This window comes from Larus michahellis, chromosome 22 (assembly GCF_964199755.1).
Source record: "Larus michahellis chromosome 22, bLarMic1.1, whole genome shotgun sequence".
In the NCBI taxonomy this organism is placed as follows: Eukaryota; Metazoa; Chordata; class Aves; order Charadriiformes; family Laridae; genus Larus; species Larus michahellis.
Genome location: NC_133917.1, coordinates 2961005 through 2975039, shown reverse-complemented (window position 1 = coordinate 2975039; position 14035 = coordinate 2961005). Strand labels below are relative to the sequence as shown.

Below are 14035 nucleotides of genomic sequence, written 5' to 3'. Positions count from 1 at the left end.
CCTTGGCTCCCAGCCCCCCCCCCCCCCAGCCCTTCCAGTCCGCCTGTGCTGTGTTGACTGTTGGTAGCAACGCAGCAGCTCCTGGTGACTGTTGCTGCACTCCCCCCCCACCCCCCCCCCGCCATCTCCGCCGCCCAGGCACCACCGAGCGGGACAGGCCGTTGCCCCCCCCCGGGGTCCCGCCTGGCTGCGCAGAACCCCCAGCCCTGCCCATGGTTGCCCCCCCCAATCCCGGCTGGGTATCTCAGGGGGCTCTGAGAGCCAGTGCCCCCGTTCCCCCCCCGCCCCGCCCCCAGTGGCGGCGCAGGCCAGTGTGGGACCACTTCCTGGCCTCTGGCTCATGGTCGAGGTTTCCAGCTTCCCCTTCCCACCCCCCCCCCAAGGTTTGGGCCCTTTCTGGGGTCCCCTCACTGGTGACCCCACCCCCAACAGCCAGGACGCATCCATCCCCGGGGGCCAGGGGCTCCCGGCCCCATCGGGGGCTGCCATGGCTCCCGGGGAGGGGGCAACATCCCCGGCACCAGCTGCTGCTATTTTTAACCTATTTTTCCTGCAGAATGTGGCGTGCAAGCGCCCGCTCCGTCCGTCCGTCCGTCCCCTGCCACCATCGATGTGACGGGTTCATTGAAACGGAGGGAGAGGGGACAGCTCGGGGGCGGGGGCTGCCCCTCGCCGGGGTGCAGGATGAGGCCCTGGTACGGCAGGGGACACTGGGACTGGCCCTGCCGTCCCCCGACTGGCTCGGGGGGGGACTGGGGGGCCGGAGAGGGACGGCGGAGGCGGTGGCACCCGTCCCTGGCCGTGCCTGACCCCGCAGCCCCCCCCTCCGAAGGGCAGGGCGAGGGGACCCTCCGATCCCCGGTGCTGGGGGCAGGGGGTGACCCCACTCCACTGGAAGGAGCGGGGGGGGTGTCACCGTGTGTCCCTGCAGCCTGGGTGGCCCCCCCCCCCCCCCCGCACCCCCCCCCGCTCCCTCCCAGCACTTCGGGAGCCACAACAATAGGGAGGCTCAGCCCCAGGGAGGGGGGACACGGAGTGTGGGGGGGGACGACGGACACGGGGGGCAGGACAGGGTGCGGGGGAGGCAGCCGGAGGAGGGGGGGGTGTGCAGGGGGGCTGCGGCCATGCTGTCCGTGGGGAGGGGGCTGCAGCAGCGCTGGGCGCTGGCGGGGCGGCACCGCATTGCGGCAAAGCCGGGGATAAAGGAGCAGGGCGGGGGCGGGGGCGAGGTGGGAGGGACCGCGCTGCCAGGGGACCCCCCCCCCCCCCACCCGCTCCGCCCGCTCCCCTCAAAGCATCCCCCGACCCCCAGCAGGACCCCGGAGCCAAGGTGGGGGGGGGACATGGGGGGCTCTGATGGTTCAAGGAGCGCGTGTTGCAGGGGCACCAGCCACGCCGACCCCAGGGGGGTGCCAGCACTGGGGATGTGCCCAGGGAGGGGGGGGACATCAGAGTGCCCAGGGAGTGGGGGGGACACGGCGGATGGCCAGGGAGTGGGGAGGACGTGGGAGATGCCCAGGGAGTGGGGGGACACCGAGGTGTCCAGGGAGTGGTGGGGGACACGGGGGATGCCCAGCGAGTGCGGGGGGACATGAGAGATGCCCAGGGATTGGGGGGACACCAGGGTGTCCAGGGAGTGGGGGGCACATGGGAGATGCCCAGGGATTGGGGGGACACCGGGGTGTCCAGGGAGTGGGGGGACACGGGGGGAGCCCAGGGGGCCCTGGCTCAGCCGTTGTGCACAGCGCTCTGCAGTGGGGGGCCGGGCGCAGCCTTGGGACTGGGGGGCACGGGGACCCCGAGGGTGCACGGGGTGACACGGGGGCCCCACAGGGACGCGCTGCTCCCAGCTGTGCCTGGGGCAGGGGGGACATTGCCGCGGCTGCTCCCCCAGGGATGTCCGGGACCCTCCACCCTCAGCTCTCTGCAGACTGGCCCTGCAGGGGACATGGTCCCCTTGCCGGGGGGGCACACACCAAGGGAGTGACCCCAGTGCGGGTGTGGGGGTTTGAAGCCTGGCGTGGGGGTCTCTGGGGCTGCCTGTGTCCCCACGCTGTCCCCAAACCTGTCTCTGGCCCTGGCAATGTGACCCCGACGCGCTCACCCCAGCCCGGGGCGCGGGGGGGGACACCCAGGGCGCTGCTCCCTGGGGAGTGAGCGTGGGGTGACCCCCACCCCCCCCCACCACTACCCTGCCCCACAGGAACTGCCCCTGGGTGGGTTACCCCGAGGAGCCGCCCGCCCCAGGGGCTGGCGGGGGAACACGGGCGGTGGCCGGGCACAGGAGCCGGCGCGGCGGGTGCCCGCGGGGCTTCCCACGGGATGGGGACAAGGATGGGGACGGACGGGGACAAGGATGGGGACGGGGACGGGGACAGCTGGACTCGGGTCTAGGGCTCTGGCCAGGAGGTACAGAGACACCCCCTGCCCAGGGCTGAGCCCCCCAACCCTAATACCCCCCAACGCCCCCCAGCCCTGCTGCCCCTAATGACATCCCCCGCCTAACGCCCCCCAGCGCCTCTGCCCCTAATGCTCCCCCCCTCAGTGCCCCCAAGCCCCGCTGCCCCTAATGACCCCCCGTCTAATGCCCCCAGCCCCTCTGCCCCTAATGCCCCCAGCCCCGCTGCCCCTGACGCCCCCCCCGCCTAACGCCCCCCATCCCCCCTGCCCCTAATGCCCCTGATGCCCCCCCTGTCTAATGCCCCCCAGCCCCCCTGCCCCTAATGCCCCTGATGCCCCCCCCGCCTAACGCCCCCAGCCCCCCTGCCCCTAATGGACCCCCCGCGCAATGTCCCCCATCCCCGCTGCCCCTGATGCCCTTAATGCCCCCCCCGCCTAATGGCCCCCAGCCCCCCTGCCCCTAACGCCCCTGATGCCCCCCCGCCTAACGCCCCCCAGCCCCTCTGCCCCTGATGCCCCCCCAATGCGCCCCCTCCCCGCTGCCCCAATGCCCTCCGACCCCTTCTGTTCCCCTCCGCCGCCTCCTGCCCCCCCCCGCCCCGCCTCCCGCCCTCCACATTCCACTCCGCTGACGTCACCGCCTACGCACCCTCGCCGACTTTCGAACCGGCCAATGGGAATCGAGGCGGGGTGGCGAAGGCGTGGCCCGCGGCGGGGGCGTGGCCGCCGGGGGGGGAGGACGCGTGGCCCGAAGGGGCGGGGAAAGCCCGGCCCCGCCCCCCTCGGCCCCGCCCCGCGGGAGGCCCCGGCCCCCGGGGTATATCACGGGGGGGCCCCGCCGGGGTCCCCCCGCCTCCCTCCTCAGCGGCTCCGTAACGGTTCGGGCAGTGAGCGGCCATGGTGAGGGGCATCGCGTGGGGACACGGCTGGGGGGACCGTGGGGGGGGACACACGCACCCCAACCGCGGGGGTGTGGGACCCTCCCCCGGGGCAGCACGTGGGGCTGCGGTCCGGTGGGTGACGGCTCCTCGCGTGTGCAGGACCACCCCCCCTTCCCCCTCCATGGGGCTGCCGAGCACTCGCACGGCCCCGGGAAGGCCCTGGGGTGTGGGGGACACGGGACCCTGTGTGCCACCGGTGGGGGGGGGCCTCGGTGTGTGCCGGTTCCCCCCCCGGGCTCCCTGCCCCTCCGAGGGGGGACACGCCGGGGGGCGCCGCGTGGCCCGGGCTCCCACGAGGGTCCTGGACACGTCCCCACAGTCCCCCTCGGGACTCCCCGAGCCGGGGGGGGATGTGCCCCGAGGGGGGTGTGGGGGTGCCGGGGCGGGGGGGACGACACCCTACTGCCGCCCCCTCCCTGGGGACGGAGAGCGCGGGTGGGAGTGAGTCCCGGCGGCGGAGGGCGATGGTGACGTCCGCCCCCGCTCTCATCCCGGCCCGGGCACGATGGGGAAACTCTTCCCGGGAAACTTCCCGACTCCCGGAGTTTGCTCGTGGGGCAGAGGGGATGCCGCCGGGTGCCCATCCCCGTGGGTCAGGCCTGGCGGTGGGGCCAGGACAGCCCGGGGTTGGTCAAGAGCTGGTGGGGAAAAGGGGGGGTTTCCCTTTCCCGTGGGGCCCGGGGTGCACCCGAACCGGGGGAGGGGGGGCTGAAGTTGTCCCTGCCCCAGTTCAGGGGTTGGGTGGCGAGGACTGGGAATAACCCTGGGGAATCCCAGCTCCTGGCTGTGGGTCAGCGTGGGGGTGAGTGACTCCAAGCGGTGTTAGGGTGGGGGCTGCCTTCAACCGACCCTGAACCCCCCCGAGACCCACCAGCACGAGTGTCCCTTGGGGCAGGATGAGCCCCCGGAGCTCTGCTCCCCATCCCACAACAGGCAGGGTCCCAGCTCCCTTGGGGCGGGGAGGGGGGGGCAGGACGGGACCGTGGGAGCTGAGCACCCCCCCTGCAGCCCTCGGTGCCTGCCAGGACCCAGAACAATAGGGTGCGTGCGGGCAGGATCGGGCCCCTGGGCTGAGCTGGCCCCGTGCAGCCCTGGGGACTGGCCCTTCCCAGCTCGCTGCCAGCCCGTCCTGGGTGGGTGCCGCAGGCGGGGACACAGACACAAAGGGGGGAGCCCGGGGGTGACACGGCCGCATGTCCTGCCCCTGCAGCGCGAGTGCATCTCCATCCATGTGGGCCAAGCGGGCGTGCAGATCGGCAACGCCTGCTGGGAGCTGTACTGCCTGGAGCACGGCATCCAGCCCGACGGGCAGATGCCCAGCGACAAGACCATCGGCGGGGGGGACGACTCCTTCAACACCTTCTTCAGCGAGACGGGGGCCGGCAAGCACGTGCCGCGGGCTGTCTTTGTGGACCTGGAGCCCACGGTGATCGGTGAGCGCGGGGAGGGGGTGAGGTGGGTGGCGTGAACGGGATGCCGGGTGCTAACGTGCGCTCCCTCCCCGCAGACGAGGTGCGCACGGGGACGTACCGGCAGCTCTTCCACCCCGAGCAGCTGATCACGGGCAAGGAGGATGCGGCCAACAACTACGCCCGTGGGCACTACACCATCGGCAAGGAGATCATCGACCTGGTCCTCGACCGCATCCGCAAGCTGGTGAGCGTTCCATGGGATCTCCCAGGGTGGGTCCATCCCCAGGAGATGGCTGGGGACAAAGGGATGCGGGATTCCCTGGGGAGGTGACCAGCGGGTCCTTCTCACCCCGTCAGCACTTTGGGCCGCATCCTCTCAAGGACAGAAGGTGGAGCTGCCCCAGGAGGGACCCGCTGCCCCGGGGTGCGGGTGACAGGGCTGGGCTGTCCCCAGTGCCCACACGGGACGCACCTTCCCCAGGGGCAGCACGGCCCTGTCCCGGCTGCGTCCCAAGCTCGGCTGTGGGGAGGAGGATGGGAAGCCCCATGCCTGGGGCAGGGGGGCCCACGAAGCCCTGGTTTGGGTGCTGGTGCAGCACTGGTTTGACTGGTGCGGCTGCCCGAGCTCTTTGAACCTCCGGTTCCCACGCTGTGGCTGGCGCCGGGGCCGGCTGGACCTGCTGTGCCGCCGGCTCCGCTCCGGGAGCTCCTGGCACATCAAAGGCTGAGCTGGCTACCCATGGGCTTGTGTGGGAAGGGTGGCTCCTGCTGCACCCGTCTTGGGGAGGACGAAGGTGTGAGGCCATGGCTGACCTGCTCCGGACCCCGCTGGGGACTCTCCCAACAGGCTGACCAGTGCACGGGGCTGCAGGGCTTCCTGGTCTTCCACAGCTTCGGGGGCGGCACCGGCTCTGGCTTCACCTCCCTGCTCATGGAGCGCCTCTCTGTCGACTATGGCAAGAAGTCCAAGCTGGAGTTCTCCATCTACCCGGCCCCACAGGTCTCCACGGCCGTGGTGGAGCCCTACAACTCCATCCTCACCACCCACACCACCCTGGAGCACTCCGACTGTGCCTTCATGGTGGACAACGAGGCCATCTACGACATCTGCCGCCGCAACCTGGACATCGAGAGGCCCACCTACACCAACCTCAACCGCCTCATCAGCCAGATCGTGTCCTCCATCACGGCCTCCCTGCGCTTCGATGGGGCCCTGAATGTCGACCTGACGGAGTTCCAGACCAACCTGGTGCCGTACCCCCGCATCCACTTCCCACTGGCCACCTACGCCCCCGTCATCTCGGCCGAGAAGGCTTACCACGAGCAGCTGACGGTGGCCGAGATCACCAATGCCTGCTTCGAGCCGGCCAACCAGATGGTGAAGTGCGACCCGCGGCACGGCAAGTACATGGCGTGCTGCCTGCTGTACCGCGGGGACGTGGTGCCCAAGGATGTCAATGCTGCCATCGCCACCATCAAGACCAAGCGCACCATCCAGTTCGTGGACTGGTGCCCCACAGGTTTCAAGGTGGGCATCAACTACCAGCCGCCCACGGTGGTGCCCGGGGGGGACCTGGCCAAGGTGCAGCGCGCTGTGTGCATGCTGAGCAACACCACGGCCATCGCCGAGGCCTGGGCCCGCCTGGACCACAAGTTTGACCTGATGTATGCCAAGCGGGCGTTTGTGCACTGGTACGTGGGGGAGGGCATGGAGGAGGGGGAGTTCTCAGAGGCCCGGGAGGACATGGCTGCCCTGGAGAAGGATTACGAGGAGGTGGGGGCTGACAGCGTGGAGGGGGAGGAGGAGGGGGAGGAATACTAGTGCCTTGTCTCTTCTGCCGGTTACACTGTGATGCTCTTCATTAAAATGGCTCTTTCCACTCTTGCCTCGTTTATTGTCCCAGCACAATCCACCTTGTGGTGACCCGGGAGGATGTCCCAAGGTGGGGGGGTGTCCTGCCTGGGCTGGCTGCCTGGCCGTGCTGGGGGGGTCCTGGGTGGGACTGGGGTCCCTGGGCTGGCTCCTGCGCTGGGAGCCGGCTGTGCCCTGCTGGGCTGCTTGCACGGTCCATGTGTTTCCTTTTCCCCGCCCCGTTGTCCCCAGGGGTCACTGTAACATGTGCGGGGCCCCAGGTAGGGTGAGGACCCCTGGGAACAGCCCCCAGGGAGGCGGGGAGCCCCCAGTGCCCTGCCCCAGCAGCTGCCCCCTCCAGCCTTGGCTGCGTGGGCAGGATCGGGCCCTGGGCATGGCTGGTGCAGACAGGCTGTACCCGGTGTCAGGCACGGAGCTCTGCAGAGCTTGGGGTGGGGGGGGGGGGTGGGTGTCCTGGATAGTGGGAAGGACACCCCCCCCGCAGCCTCTGGGCTGACCCCTTCCCGTAAGCGCCGCCCCCGCTGCCTGGCAAAGTGCGGGGAGGGGGGTGGGGGGCAGAGCCCATTCTCCGGTGCTGCCCCCACACATGGCGGCTCCAGCAGAGCCGAGTCATGGCTGTCCCTAAGAAAGGAAAGGGGACACACACACACACAACACAGGGCCTTGGGGGGGGTGGGATGGGCTGCTCCATGGGGCCGAGCGCCCCGGGCAGGATGGGACCCGGCTGAGGCGGGGGCTCCGCTGAGCCCTGCAGCAGGGCTTGAGGGTGGGGCTCTCCCCCCAGTCCCTCTCTGCATCCCAGTGTGGGGGGGGGGCTGCACCCCCTGCTGCTTAAGGAGGGACCCCGTAACCTTCGGTACTGCCCCGCACCTCACGGGGTCCCCCAGCCCCTCTCCTGACAGGGGGAGACCCGGCCATGTGGGTGCTGCCCAGCCGCCCCTGTGGGGGTCTGCATCCCGCGTAGTCCCACCCCCCGCCCCGGTGCTGCCGGGCTCCTCTGCCCGCACACTCGGGGGGGGCGGGACGGGACCCTGCAGTCCCCACCCCGCATCCCGGCGGGGGTCCCCGGCCACTGCCGCCCACTCTCCCCGCCTCCCCGCAACCCCCGGCCCGCCCCCCCCCCCCCCCCCCCCGGCCGGGAGACCCCTCCCCTCGCACCCCTGGGTCCCCCCGGCGGGGCGGATCCGTCTCCCGCTATAAACAGCCGGTACCGGCGGCCGCCACCTCCCCGGTATCGCCATGAGCCGCGGCGGCCGCGCTCCCCACCCGCGCCGCGCTCTTGGGGCGCCGCCGCCCCTCACCGCGGCTCCGGGGCTGCTGGCGGCGGCGGCGGCGGCCCGAGGCGCGGAGCGGGAGGAACTGGCGGCGCTGAACGATCGTTTCGCCGCTTTCCTGGAGCGGGTGCGGGCGCTGGAGCGGCAGAACGGGGCCCTGCGAGCCGCCCTCGGCCGCGCCGCCGCTGCCGCCGCGCCCCGCACCGCCGGGCTGGTGCAGGGGGAGCTGCGGGGGCTGCGGGAGCGGCTGCAGCGCCTCGGCCGGGACCGGGACCGGCTCCTGGCGGAGCGGGACGGGCTGGCCGCCGACCTGGCGGCCCTGCGGCAGCGGTGGGTGGGCGGCTGGGCCCGGGGGATGCAGCGGGGGGGGAGGCATGGGGAAGGGGGGGGTGCACCGCAGGATGCAGCGGGGTGGGGAGCGGGGGATGCACCGGGATGAGGGATGCCCCGGGATGGGGACCGGGGGATGCAGCGGTGTGGGGATGGGGAGTGCACCGGGAGGGGGGGGGATACCGGAGTGATGGGAACCGGGGGATGTACCGGAAAAGGGACCGGCCACGTATTGGGATGGGGACAGGGGATGGACTGGGGGATGCGCCGGGGGGGCGTTGGAGTGGGGAACAGGGGATGCACCGGGATGGGGATGTGGGATGCAGCGGGATGCGCTGGAGAAGGCAGCCGGAGCTGCCCCCGGGCGTCCTGGGCAGGGAGTGGGGCGGGATGGGGACGGGGGGATGCAGCGGAGACGGTGGGGAGGGGGCGCGGCGTGCGCTGGGGAGGTGGGGACTGGGAGAGCCGGGCTCTGCGGAAGGGCGGGGCACTGGGCGGGGCACTGGGCGGGGTGGGGCACTGGGGGGGGGAGATGGGGCCGGGGCAGGGCTGGACCCCCCCCGGGAGAGGTGGGTGTCCCAGTGAAGGGTCCTGGGGGGCTGCAGTGGGGTCATGGCCCCACAGCCCTGGGGTGGTGTGACGTGGCCCGGGTGGGGTCCCCCAGGATCTGGGGGTCCTGCGGGAGGGGCTGGTCCTGTCCTGGCTGTGCAGGGAGAGGGACACCCCAGGGCTGCCCCTTTCCAGGGCTGGGGCCAGCCCAGGCCCTTGGGGGCTGTGAGGGGGGAGTGGCTCTTCCTTCTCCTCCACCCCCGTCTGCCTGCAGCATGTGGGGGGGGCTGCGTCAGGGCAGGGGGTCCCAGGCAGCAGGAGACACGAGGTAGTTGGGGGGGGGGGCGGAGCTGCACCCTGTTCCCCTTCTTCCTTCTCACTCCTGCTGTTCCCAGGCTGGAGGACGAGACGCAGAAGCGGGAGGATGCGGAGAAGAGCCTGGTGCTTTTCCGCAAGGTGAGGGGGCTGGGGGGGGGAGCCCGTTTCCCCGTCCCGCTCCGGGCTGTGCGCGCTGGTGATGCCCGTGCCCTACATGTGGCCCCCGGGCTAAGCTGCCCACGTGTGCGAAGGCCCCAGCGGCGATGCCCCATGCACTAGGTGCTCCCCACTCTGCACTGCCCTGGGGGGGAGCCTGTGTCCCCTCAGTGCTGTCCCACGGCTTGGCCTGGTCTCTACCCGCAGGACGTGGACGATGCCACGCTGTCCCGTCTGGAGCTGGAGCGCAAAGTGGAGCTGCTGATGGACGAGATCGGCTTCCTCAGGAAGCTGCATGAGGAGGTGTGTGGTGGTGGGGGGAGCCTGGGGTCGGGGGTGCTGGGGGGAGCGGTTTGGGTCCTTGTGCTGTGATGTGACGGCTCGTGGGCCCACGCAGGAGCTGCGGGACCTGGAGGTGAGCGCCCCGAGGCCGGCGGTGCCGGTGGAGGTGGAGGTCTGCAAGCCAGACCTGACGGCCGCGCTGCGGGAGATCCGCACCCAGTACGAGAGCATCGCCGTGAAGAACCTGCAGGAAGCCGAGGAGTGGTACAAATCGAAGGTACCCAGGGCTGGGGGGGCTGGGGGAGCCGGGCGGGGGCACGTGGGGCGACCGGGGCTCTCCGACCAGCCCTGACTCCCCCTGGTCCCCGCAGTTTGCCGACCTCTCGGATGCGGCCAACCGCAACCACGAGGCGCTGCGGCTGGCCAAGCAGGAGATGAACGAGTCGCGGCGGCAGATCCAGAGCCTCACCTGTGAGGTGGACGGGCTGAAGGGCATGGTGAGAGCCGGGAGGTGTGGTCCCCAGCGGGGGGAGCACAGGCACCAGGGCCTCTGGCCCCATGCGGCCCCGTCTTCCCCTGCAGAACGAGGCGCTGCAGCGGCAGATGCGGGAGATGGAGGACGAGTTTGGGGAGGAGATCGGCAACTACCAGGATGTGGTGGGGCGGCTGGAACAGGAGATCCAGCAGATGAAGGAGGAGATGGCGCGGCACCTGCGCGAGTACCAGGACCTGCTGAACGTCAAGATGGCCCTGGACATCGAGATCGCCACGTACCGCAAGCTGCTGGAGGGCGAGGAGAGCCGGTGAGGCCGCTCTGCCCTGCGAAGGGAGGTTGGCACCCGCAGCCTCCTGTCCCTGTCGCTGCCGGGGTGCAGAGTCCGGCTGGGGGAGCGAGTCCCCCTCCTTGGGTCAGCCCGGCTGTTGCGGGGTTTTCTTGTGAGGAGGCAGCTCCGGGCAAACAAAAAGTTCCCACGGGAGCTCCTTGCTGCTGAGATAAAGGCAAGGCCAGGGGACGGCGCGATGGCGGGGGGGACGGCGCGATGGCGGGGGAGCCGCCGCTGGCTCCGCTCCTGCCGCCTGCCTGGCAGCCCACCAGTGCAACCTGGCGCAGGGCAACCGCGGTGGGGGGGTGTGGGGGGGTCACTGACTCGATGGTGTGGAAGGGTCAGGGTCACCAGCGGTGCCTGGGAGTCCCCTCACCCCCCTCTTCCCCCCCCCACCCTGCCCCAGGATCACCGTCCCCCTGCACCCTGCCACCTCCTTCAGCGTGAGAAGCTCAGGTGAGGGGCAGGGCTGGGGGTTGGGGGCAGACACCCCATGGGGGGTGTAGGTGGGTCCCTGTACCCCTGCCCGGGGTGGCCTTGTAGCCGCCCACCCCGTGGCGGGGGGGGGCAGGGGGGGAGGGGGCGCTGACGGCCTCTCTGTGCCCCAGCGCTGGAGCCACAGCCCGCGGAGAGCCCGGTGCGGAGGATGGTGCTCATCAAAACCATTGAGACGCGGGACGGGCAGGTGAGGGTTGGGGGCTGCAAGCGGGGGAGGTCCCCGCTGTGGGGCTGACCCCCACCTTCTCCCCCCCTCTCCCCCCCCCCCCGCAGCAGGTGGTGACAGAGTCACACAAGGAGCGAGCGGAGCCAGGGAAGTGACAGAGGGGACCTGTTGGGCCGGCCCCCACCCTCCTCCCCCCCTCCTCCACTGGTGAGGTGGTGGTGGGGGGGCTTTGTGGGACCGCCCCCGGCGCAGGCTGGGGAGCCGAGTGTGGGGCTGCCTGCCCCCCCCATCCCCCACTGCCGGCACCGTGGCAGGACGCTGTGGGACATCCCTGTGCCTTGTCCCCCTCCTCCATTGCTCTTTAGTGCCTATTTATTTTTTCTCCCTACCGGAACCTCCGTAAGATTTAATATTTATCGAATGTCTCCCGCGCTGGTCCTGGCCCCATGGCTGGCGGGGGGGGGCGTGGGGGAGGGTGTCCTGGCTCCCCTCCCACCGATGGAGGCGATGCTGCCTGTCCCCCGGGGGTTGTGGGCACCGGTGGTCCCCAGGTGCTGTCCCCTCCTGGGGTCTCTGCCCTGCCTTGGCCCCATCTTCCCCCCGCCCCCCCCCCCCCCCCCCCCCAACCTTGGGCCCTCAGGGGGGGCTGGGGGCAGGAAAGGCTGCAGGGCCCTGCGGGGGGGGCCTCTGGGGGCTGACCCCTCTGTCCCCATCCTGCTTCAGCAGCAAATAAAGGCCGTGGTGAGGACGGGGACGTGTTGTGTCGGTGGGGGGTGGCGCGGGGGGGACACACACCAAGCGCTGCAGGAAGCTGACTTGCGAGGGGGGGTGGTGATGGCCTGCAGGGCTTGGCGGGGGGAGGTGGGCAGCGCCGGGGGATGCACCCTGGCCTGGCGGGGGCCGGGGGGGGTGTCTGTGTGTACGTGCAGAGGGTGGGGGGCACCCACCGCGGCGCTGCACGGGAGCCGGCTGGGGAGAGCGGGAGCGTGGCCTGCAGGGGAGGGGGGGACTCAAGTGATGCCGAAGCCGCCCCCCCACCACCCCCGGTGCCTAGTCCAGAACCCCCCCGGTTCTCCCTGTCTTATGAAATTCAACCAGGGCAAGTGTAGGGTCCCGCCCCTGGGGAGGAACAACCCCCCCGCAGCGGGACAGGTTGGGGGGTGACCTGCTGGAGAGCAGCTCTGTGGAGAGAGACCTGGGAGTCCTGGGGGAAGACGGGATAACCACGAGCCAGCGATGGGCCCTGGTGGCCAAGAAGGCCAATGGCATCCTGGGGGGCATCAAGAAGAGTGTGGCCAGCAGGTGGAGGGAGGTTCATCCTCCCCCTCGGCTCTGCCCTGGGGAAGCCACACCTGGAGCGCTGGGTCCAGTTCTGGGCTCCCCGGGTCAAGAGGGACAGGGAACTGCTGGAGAGGGGACAGCAAAGGGCTACCGAGATGCTGAGGGGACTGGAGCATCTCTCTGATGGAGAAAGGCTGAGGGATTTGGGGCTCTTCAGTCTGGAAAAAAGACGGCTGAGGGGGGACCTCATCAACGCTTCTAAATACTGAAAGGGGGGGTGTCAGGAGGATGGGGCCAGGCTCTTCTCAGTGGTGCCTGGGGACAGGACAAGGGACAACGGGCACCAACGTGAGCATGGGAAGTTCCACCTAAACATGAGGAGGAACTTCTTTGCTGTGGGGGTGTCGGAGCCCTGGCACAGGCTGCCCAGAGAGGTGGGGGAATCTCCGTCTCTGGAGACATCCCAACCCCGCCTGGACGTGTTCCTGTGCCACCTGCTGTGGGTGACCCTGCTCTGGCCGGGGGTTGGAGGAGATGATCTCCAGAGGGCCCTTCCCACCCTATGGTTCTATGAAATACCCCCCACCCCCCAGCCAGCCCCCCTGATAACGGGCCCTTCGATCTCCCGCAGCACCGTGCCCAGCAGCTGGGGTCCCGCCAGAGCAGTGAAGGCAGGGGAGGGCGCCCCGCCATGGGACTCAGGAGTCTGGAGACCACCCCCCCGCCCCCGACAGCAGTGCCCCCCTGTAACCGGGATACACCTCCCTTTTCCCCCCAGAGAGTGACCTCCGGCCAGACCCGGCCATGTCAGGACTTAGGGATGCATCAGGACGGGGGATGCACCTGATGGGGACTGGGCAATGAAGTGGGGCGAGGGATGCACTGGGATGAGAGCTGGGCGATGAACTGGGATGAGGACCAGGGGATGAACCAGGATGAGGGATGCACTGGGATGAGAGCTGGGTAATGAACTGGGATGAGGGATGCACTGGGATGAGCACCAGAGGATGAACCGGGATGAGGGATGCACTGGGATGAGGACTGGGGGATGAACCAGGATGAGGGATGCACTGGGATGGGGACCAGGGGATGAACCAGGATGAGGGATGCACTGGGATGAGAACTGGGCAATGAACCGGGATGAGGGATGCACTGGGATGAGCACCAGAGGATGAACTGGGATGAGGGATGCACTGGGATGAGGACCAGAGGATGAACTGGGATGAGGGATGCACTGGGATGAGGACCAGGGGATGCACTGGGATGAGCACCAGAGGATGAACTGGGATGAGGGATGCACTGGGATGAGAGCTGGGGGATGAACCGGGATGAGGGATGCACTGGGATGAGGACCAGGGGATGAACCAGGATGAGGGATGCACTGGTATGAGGGATGCACTGGGATGGGGACCAGTCTGGCCTTGCGCACCCTCCCCAGTCCAGATGGGTCCCACGCGTTCCCTCCCAGTTCCCCCAGTCCAGCCTGGTGCCACACATCCCCTTGCGCCTCCACGGCCCAGGCCGGTTGGTTTGACGGTTGTCAGGAAGGCGGCAGCATCGCCCCGTCTGCGTCCCCCAGCCTTTGGGACGAGGTGGGGAGGGGCGCGCGCCGGGGAGAGCTCAGCGCAGCCCCGAAACCCACCCGGCCCAAACACGTTTGAGGTTCATCCAAATTTGCAGTTCTAATTTTTTTTTTTCCCCCCAAAAAAAATTTGCGCCAAAGAGAACAAA

At 70.0% G+C, this 14035-nt stretch overlaps 2 protein-coding genes across 7 annotated transcripts; both read left to right on the top strand.

The window, feature by feature from the left end:
- The first annotated feature begins 3181 nt into the window (after window positions 1–3181).
- On the top strand, window positions 3182–6632 carry LOC141734060 (tubulin alpha-1C chain). Its single transcript, XM_074565290.1, has 4 exons — window positions 3182–3300; window positions 4552–4774; window positions 4849–4997; window positions 5601–6632. Exons 1-4 carry the CDS (start codon window positions 3298–3300, stop codon window positions 6573–6575), a joined length of 1350 nt encoding a protein of 449 aa, XP_074421391.1. The 5' UTR covers window positions 3182–3297; the 3' UTR covers window positions 6576–6632.
- Window positions 6633–7793: 1161 nt separating this feature from the next.
- PRPH (peripherin) lies at window positions 7794–11770 on the top strand. 6 transcript variants are annotated; one of them, XM_074564935.1, is made up of 9 exons: window positions 7796–8230; window positions 9175–9235; window positions 9461–9556; window positions 9651–9812; window positions 9907–10032; window positions 10118–10338; window positions 10766–10815; window positions 10968–11044; window positions 11134–11770. In XM_074564935.1, the coding sequence occupies exons 1-9, from the start codon at window positions 7866–7868 to the stop codon at window positions 11176–11178; spliced, it is 1203 nt and encodes a 400-aa protein (XP_074421036.1). In that variant the 5' UTR covers window positions 7796–7865; the 3' UTR covers window positions 11179–11770. The 6 variants fall into 6 exon arrangements, with proteins under 6 accessions (XP_074421038.1, XP_074421037.1, XP_074421040.1 ...); XM_074564934.1 differs by having other exon boundaries at window positions 7797–8230; window positions 11131–11770; XM_074564937.1 differs by lacking the exon at window positions 10766–10815 and having other exon boundaries at window positions 7794–8230.
- Window positions 11771–14035: the final 2265 nt, after the last annotated feature.